Raw genomic sequence first — 8,448 nt, forward strand, 5'->3', positions numbered from 1 at the left:
TTTGGAAGTATTCTTAGCAATTGGGATTTACGTCTGGAGTTATTCCAATCACCTAGTAAGGATAATGGTATCGTCATCATCCCAAAGGGGAGATACAAATTAGGTGTCTACACTTGTATAGACTGGTGTTATTTGACTTTCTATGCTGATGTTACTTATACATTGTATTCGTTGTTACTTTTTCTTGTTTTATTACAATTTGGTGTTAGAAGATCCTTGTATAGACTGGTGTTACCTGACTTTTTATGCTGGTGTTACTTATACATATATTTGCTGTTACGTTTTCTTGTTTTATTGCGTTTCTTGAATTTCGTGTTAAGGTCCCTTGTCTAGACTGGTATTACTTGACTTTCTATGTTGGTGTTACTTATACATTGTATTCGTTGTTACTTTTTCTTGTTTTATCGCAATTTCTTGAATTTTGTGTTAGATGTTCCATGTATATACTGATGTTACTTGACTTTTTATGCTGGTGTTACTTCTACATTGTACTCACTGTTATTTTTCTTGCTTTATAGTTTCTTCAATTTCAGAGGTTCGTTTTATAGACCGGTGTTACTTATTTTCTAGGTTGATGTTACTTTTAGGTTCCATTAACCAACGCGAAGGGCTTTAAACGCGCAATTTATAAGTGTGAACATGTTACACCATCAAATTGATGGTGTGGCTGGTCATATATAAGACTTTAGGTTATAATTTAGGCTGAACTCGACACCGTATTATGTACGTTGGTTAGACCACATAACGAACACATTATAAGTCATGGAGCGGTACTAATAATGCAGACAAACACAAATAGGCAGAGCGACAAAACCAACAAGTATTAGGTGCTTAAATTTCATACATGCATCTAGCATTTCAGGATGCGAGCCATTTATGTTAATCTCCTGACATTTACATTCACTGATCGAATTACAAGTAATTTGTAGTATCAGTTTTAGCTATCTATTGTAGTTTTAAACTAATTAATCACTCTAAGTTTCCATTCTCCTCGCATTATTTGAAAGGTTTATTACTTAGTTAGAACTAGACCAAAGAGAACAAATCACAATTGGTTAGAACTTAAAAGGGTGAAGTAGTAAATTCAAAGGCTCAAAGCCGTAACAATTTTCCCTCCATTGGGCAGTTAACTTTCCGCCGGAAATCTTCATCCACTGTAAAATTAAAAAAATTATTTACTCTGTTCTGGACCGGCCTTTAATTCAAAATTCTTCCTTCTATAAAAGGCAAAAAATAAAATTATATAAAAATAAATAAAAGTAAAAAAGAAAAGACGAGATCATGCGTGATATTCGCTCCATTGCTGGGGAAAAAAGTAGATAAGTGGAGTGAAGAGAGAGAAAAAAGAGTCGCAGCTCCAGAGAGAGAAAGATGGTGAACTGTTTACAATAGCTGCAAGCAAGTACTTCTCCAATGCGATCGCCGAAGATCTAGCTCTTTTTTTTTCCATTTATTTTCTGGTAATTTTTGGTTGACTACTTTTTAAATTTTGAGATTTGAGCTGAAAGAACAGTTGGAATTTATTTGATTTTCTGAGGTATGAATTTGATTCGGAGTTCAAATTTTGATAGGATTTGGAATTGTTTAGATTTAAGGTTGAATATCTGGTTTATGATTAGCAGAATTTGCTGTTGATTGAGCTGTGAATTTGAATCGGAGTTCAAGTTTTTGTTCGGAATTTTTAAGGTTTAGATGAAGTGAATTATGATCAATTATTTTTATCTGTTGCTTGATTTTAGTTGTGGAAAATCATGTTTGGCGCCAGATTTGATTGAGTTTTTATTAGAATTTTAATGAATTTGGATATGATCTGATCGGAAAATCAGTTCAATTTGATGCAAATCCTCTCTGATTGGAAATTTTCGATTTTCGACTTTACAATACTTGATTTTCTTCGTTTTGTGATGATTACAGTAAATGCTATTAGGAGTTATAGTGTAGATATAATTCCCGTGTTTATATTAGGTAAAGTTTCCTAATGTTATTAGGTTTAGGAGTTATGTGGTATTAGACAATGTACAAAACCCTAGCTAATACCACATAACTCCTAAACCTACATAACATTCGGAAACTTTACATAATATAAACACCAGACATTATAATCCCTAATAAATGCCGTTCTAATCACATCAAGAACTTAATAAAATTGAGAATTAACCATTGGAAGTTGTTAGCTGTTGAAAATTTTACCGAAAATGGTGAAACAATGTAGTGTCTAGTCGTCGATCAGTGTGATCAATATTCGAAAGTTCGTGATAGCTGGAGCTACAAGTAGTCAGTCATGATCATTTGATGTTGTGCATCTTCAGCTAGAAAAGGAGTTAAAGACTTGTTCTTTTACCACTTAATTACAGCTAGGAAAGGAGTAAGAAGCTGAATTCTTTTGGTTCTCACTTCATATTAAAGGAGTAATTTCTATGTCAGAGTTATGAATCTATTTAGAGTGTATAGTTTTTGAGGAATATGTTTTTAATTTCAGTGAACTAGTGAGAAGAACATAGCCCTTGTGGATGTATTTGTTTTCGCTGCTTTTGTCATGTATGGTTACCTAGGTTTTCAGATTTGTATACTGAGGTTTGTGCAAATCTTTCTTTTCTAGAAAGATTTTGCTGTTGGATGGTATTTGACTATTTGTTATATGTATGAGTTATATTGAACTTGCAGTTTTTCTTCAGTAGTTAGTACCATATAAGCTAATTTGTGTAGTTTTTTGTGATCAGAGGACATAACTGGTAGAGGAGGAGCAGATTATGGCAGACTTGGAAAACTTGCTACTGGAGGCAGCTGGAAGAACTGGAGGATCAGGTAGAAGTAGGCACTCGGCTCCTTCATCAAGAAGACGGCGTGAAAATGCCTATTCAGATGATGGGAGCGACTCTAAGGATGAGGATTCGGATGACAATCGGGGTTATAGGGGAAGGAAGTCCAACGGGCCGCAACCCCCGCTAAAGAAGAGGGGCAATGACAGAGATGCCGATCAGGGCAGCCAGGATGACGAGGAGGGCGAGGAAGGTTCTGGTCGTGGGGGTGGAAGTGGAGATGATTCTGATGTTGGGAGTGATCTCTACAAGGACGAAGATGACAGACAACAGCTAGCTCAGTTGACTGAACTTGAAAGGGAGTTGATCTTATCTGATCGAGCAACGAAACTTGATGATAAGAAATTGCATGAGAGAGTTAAATCAAGGTGGAAGAATGACAGTAAGCCTCAACCTAAGAGGGAGAGCACCCCTCCTTTAGCTTCTTCTCGTGAGCCTCGTGGGGTCCGCACATCTGCGAGGTCTGCAGGCCGAGCATCTCATAAGGCTGATGCTTTGAATGAGTTACGAGCAAAGCGGATGAGGCAACAAGGAATAGATGCAGCTAGAGATCGGTCTGGGTCCCGAGGTTACTCACCTGTTAAAAGAAAAGCCTTTTCTGCTGCTGGTTTGAGCAGCTCAAGCCAGAGTGATAGTGAAAGTGACTCTCAAAGTGAAGATGGTAGATCAAAGAGAGGTGGGAGAATGGATGATAGTGATGATGAGATGTCCAAGCCTAAGTCGAACATCCCCACGTATGAAGACGTTAAGGGAATTACAATTAGAAGGTCAAAATTAGCAAAGTGGTTTATGGAGCCTTTTTTTGAGGAGTTGATTGTTGGTTGTTTTGTAAGAGTAGGTATTGGTATGAAGTCTGGGCAAAGCATCTACAGGTTATGCATTATCCGGAATGTAGATGCGTCAGACCCTGATAAGCAATATAAGCTGGAAAACAAGATGACTCACAAGTACTTGAACTGTGTATGGGGTAGTGAAAGCTCTGCTGCTAGATGGCAGATGGCTAGAATTTCTGACTCTCCTCCTATTGAAGAAGAGTATAACCAGTGGAAGAAAGAGGTGGAACGCACCAGCGGAAGAATGCCCACAAGGCATGAAGTTGCAGAAAAGAAGGAAGAAATCGAAAGAACAAACACGTTTGTTTACTCTGCAGAAACTGTGAAACATATGTTACAGGAGAAGAAATCAGCTGCAACAAGGCCCTTGAACATTGCAGCTGAAAAGGAAAAGCTTAAAAGAGAAATGGAAGCAGCAAAATACAGGAATGATGAAGTTCAGGTGGAGAAAATCAAGGCTAGATTAGAGGAACTTGCGGCTGTACGGTTAGCTCAGGATAACAAAAATTCAAAGGCGCACAGGCTATCAGATATGAATAGAAAGAATAGAGTTGAAAACTTCAAGAATGCATCAGAAGTGAAACCCATGAACGCTAACCTGAAATCGGGAGAAGCTGGGTATGATCCCTTCTCTAGGAGGTGGACTAGGTCTATTAATTATTATTCTGCAGGTGATAAAAAGAAAGCAGCTGGTGAAGCTGGAGAAAGTGGTGATGGCAATAATGGAGGAGAGAAACCTGGAGTTGTTGCCACGGAAACAGCCTTAGAGGCCGCGGCTGATGCAGGGAAGTTGGTGGATACAATGGCACCTGTTGATCAAGGGACAGAATTTAATCTGCTGCACAATTTCGACCTACCAATTTCGTTGAACATGTTGCAGAGATTTGGTGGAGCACAGGGTGTTTTATCAGGGTTTATGGCTAGGAAGCAAAAGATTGAGGCATCAATGGGACTTCAAATCCCAGAGAATGATGGTCGTAGACATGCATTGACTCTGTCAGTGAGCGACTACAAGAGGCGAAGAGGACTGCTGTGAATTTATATAAATCTTGGTATTTGTTCCTGTTGGATATTTGAGTTATAATATACTCAGGAAAGAACCCAGATGGGTTGGTGGGTTGTCCAACCACTGTAAGTCTGTAACAATAGAATTCACACACACTATTTATTTTCCCATTGTGTTCTAATAATCCCATATTTATCTAGTGCTCCAAGACACAATTCAGGTCATACTGGTATTACTTTTTCGTCAGCTTTTTGCTTGCTTCTTAGTTTCATAGTTATGACTATTCAGCATGAAGTTATGAATACTAATTTCTTATTCTTGTGTATATTTTTCCTTTTAATCAATTGTCGTCTGTTTCAGGTCATGGTTTTCTTAAAGACATGCTAAAGATTAACGAAGATGCTAAAGATGTGAAATGCAGGAAATATATGCTTCATACGTAAACACAAGGCCCTATGTCCCCTGACTTGAATTGAGGAAGTATATGCAGGAACTTGGATGCTTCAGTATAAGCATATATATCCGCGACTGAACTAAAGCCCTTTTCACTCTGTTATAACTAGGGGTGAGCACAACAGGGTACCCTGTTGAAATTCCAGGAACCGGAACCGGAACCTGTTGCAACAGGTTCCTTAAAATGAGAACCGGAATCGGAACCTGTTGCAACAGGTTCCTGAAAATGAGAACCTGAACCGGAACCTGTTGCAACAGGTTCCGATTCAGGGTACCCTGTAATTTTGAAAATTTAAGTAAAATATTTATATTTTATTGAAAAACTATCTACTTTATGGTTTGGGCTTTGATTGTTTTATAGTTTGGGCTTAAGTCGCAATTCTATATTTATATTTTCCAAAAATTAGCTTGGATTGTATTATATTTTAGGCATATGAAGCATTTTCATATGGCCCATTTCCTTATTTTGGGTACTCCACGTTAAAATTAGTGTGTACAGGGTACCCAACAGGGTACCCGTTCTAAAAATTTGTTACCCGGAACCGGAACCTGTTGCAACAGGTTCCCAAATTTGTTACCCGGAACCGGAACAGCAGGTTCCGGTAGGGTACCCTGACTTTTTGCTCACCCCTAGTTATAACGGATGCAAAGAAAGATTAAATTAACGTAATTAAATAACACAAAGATTTAACGTGGTTCACTAACAATGTGTTAGCTACGTCCACATGCAGAGGGGAGGAAAGTTTTATTGATCTTGAGGAATACAGATTACAGAATACAGCTAGGTTATGACCTAAAGAGTTTATATAGTACTCTCTAGGCAGATGCGAAAAAGCCCAGAAAAAAGGCCCAAAACGGATAACCCTAATCGTACTGGGGCGTTGCAGTAGGGGGCTTGACCGATTCAAGGCATTATTCTAACACACGCAAAACACCCTTTTATTTAGTCATGGAAGTTTCAAAATCCCCTTTTGTTATTCTGGAAGGAATTTCAGGAGGAAAACCGGCTTTAATGGATTTCGTTTACTCGTATGTACATATACAGATGAGTGACTATGCTGAACTTGACTTCCAGCCTTTGTTCCTTAAGAAGTTAGAACCCCCCATAAACGTCAAGAAAAAGAAATCTCTGGCTATATACCTGTCCACTGAATGCACTTAATGATGGACTAGATTAGTGCCTAAAACATGACTAATCTAACTCATCATTTCGGATGATAGAAGAAAACAAGTCATTACAAGAGTTAAACCAATAAAGCATTGAAGGATAATATGACCGTGATTAGCCATAAAATATGTTGTCTGATTTGCCTCTCAAAAACAGTGGTGAAAAGAGATACGTGGCTTCCTGTCCACTGAATGATGGACTCTACAATTTGCATAGCTTACATTAACGTGCGGAGGAAAAAGTGGACGAAACTTGCAGATAAGCCCTCATTGTAAAACCATCTGCTGGAACCTGTTTTGTTAGAGTTATGGAATATCTAGGGTTCAAGTATGTTCCGATGTTGAAACAATGGGCTCCGAGAAAAGCCCTAAGTAAGAACAATGTTCGGATTCTAGAGAGAAGTTCTCTAGAGAGAAGTTCTCTAGAGAGTAGTCTTAAGGCAGTAAATTGGACGTACCTTGATAAGTGAGCCTTGGCGGCCTATTTATAGTGTTTGTGTAATAAATGCCTATAGGTCATTTATTGCTATTATGCCTTGGGCCTTTATCGTGGCTGACCAGCCATGTTGAGTAGAGGTGGGTTTGATGTTGTTGTGTTGAGCCATTGGACTTTGGACTTAGTGGCCCAATTGGTATCCAATTGGGATCCCAAACACAGTATATTTAGGAAACTAGAGTTGTGTTAGTTTAGTAATCTAATAGAGTCTTATACCTAATATAATTATGTTATCATCAATCAATATAATTATTCTCCCTTAGTTTATCATGTTTCATAATTTCTGGACTGAATATCAAGTTTCCCTCCAAGATGTCGGTAGACGACGACACTTCACCAAATGAATCAAAAGGTAATTATGCCCTTATAAACCGTTAAACTTGTGAGGTTTTTCTTCATAGTTGGACGCTTATAAACTAGGCCGGTGCAAGAGAACATCCTTAATTCTTCTGCATGATCTTCATTAACTCTCTGTTTGATAAGGTGCAAAATATTTTCATTGTAAAATAATTTTCTATGGAAAATATTTTTCAAGGGAAAACATAATTTCAAACTAGTTTTTCTTTGTTTGGTACCTTAAAGGAAAATGGGAGAAAATGGTAAAGATTGGGGGAAGGAAGGTGAGGGAGGTAAGGAGGAAAGAAGGAAAAGTGGTTTCCCTCCCTTTCAAATGAAAAATGGATTTACACCTTTAAGGAAGTCATGGAAAATTGTTTTCCATCCCTTATCCAACCAAACAACGTAAAATGATTGAAAAGGGAAAAATCGTTTTCCATGAAAACGTTTTACGCCCTACCAAACGGAGCCTAAATGAAAAGTCCTAATCAGTGTATTACACGGAATTAAACACTAGTCGTAAATTAATTTTAGTAGTCTCTCGCGTATAAGGTAAAATTAAGTAAATGGTGGCCGGTTTGCGGAAGGTGTTTATCACAAAAAATATCCATATTTTCGTTTCTGAATTTACCCCATCATGCAAATCTGACGTGAAAGTCAACTCTTGCGATTATTTTCAAAGGGATGGAGTACAAATCTGACTTGAAAGTCAACTCTTGCGATTATTTTCAAAGGGATGGAGTACAAATCTGACTTGAAAGTCAACTCTTGCGATTATTTTCAAACATATGGAGTGCAAATCTGATGTGAAAGTCAAACTATTGCGATTATTTTGAAACGAGTAGGGTATAATTAAATTTGTAGTGGAACCTTATAATCGATAGGTGGGAAAGATGAAGCAAAAATACTCCATTCACACCCTATATTTCCCCAAACTTAGTGATACGAGTAAATTAGGCCTAAAACAAGCAAGCCAAGAAGGTATAAAGTCGATCTCATGTCAATCTATGCTTGGTTTGAAATTCTAATATTAAATTCTAATGGCATGAATATAAAGATGAGAATAAGTTTTTTAGTGCTAAACGTAACCTGTTTACTCAACGCAACAATATATTTTCCCTCGTTTTTTAGGCAAAACCTTTATTCAATGGAGTAATACAATTTTTATTTTGTTGAGTAATAATTTCTTTTTTTAAGATAAGCTTAATTTATTAATTAAATCTTCATACGACATTTATAATGAAAATCAAAACTAACATATGCATAATAATTTTGGAAAATGAAGCTAAAGTACTCCGTTTACACCCTATATTTCCTGAAACTTAGTAGAGCATATTG

General features: G+C 37.3%; 1 protein-coding gene across 3 annotated transcripts; it reads left to right on the plus strand.

Annotated features, from left to right (window-relative positions):
- The first annotated feature begins 1,256 nt into the window (after nt 1-1,256).
- On the plus strand, nt 1,257-5,451 carry LOC110786581 (protein RTF1 homolog). 3 transcript variants are annotated; one of them, XR_008922886.1, is made up of 3 exons: nt 1,268-1,537; nt 2,721-4,783; nt 5,019-5,451. XR_008922886.1 is itself a non-coding variant. In XM_021991134.2 (2 exons), exon 2 carries the CDS (start codon nt 2,751-2,753, stop codon nt 4,686-4,688), a length of 1,938 nt encoding a protein of 645 aa, XP_021846826.2. In that variant the 5' UTR covers nt 1,257-1,460; nt 2,721-2,750; the 3' UTR covers nt 4,689-4,904. The 3 variants fall into 3 exon arrangements, 1 of the variants encoding a protein (XP_021846826.2); XR_002532896.2 differs by having other exon boundaries at nt 1,269-1,460; XM_021991134.2 differs by lacking the exon at nt 5,019-5,451 and having other exon boundaries at nt 1,257-1,460; nt 2,721-4,904.
- Nucleotides 5,452-8,448: the final 2,997 nt, after the last annotated feature.

Source organism: Spinacia oleracea, chromosome 6 (assembly GCF_020520425.1).
Source record: "Spinacia oleracea cultivar Varoflay chromosome 6, BTI_SOV_V1, whole genome shotgun sequence".
Taxonomy (NCBI): Eukaryota; Viridiplantae; Streptophyta; class Magnoliopsida; order Caryophyllales; family Amaranthaceae; genus Spinacia; species Spinacia oleracea.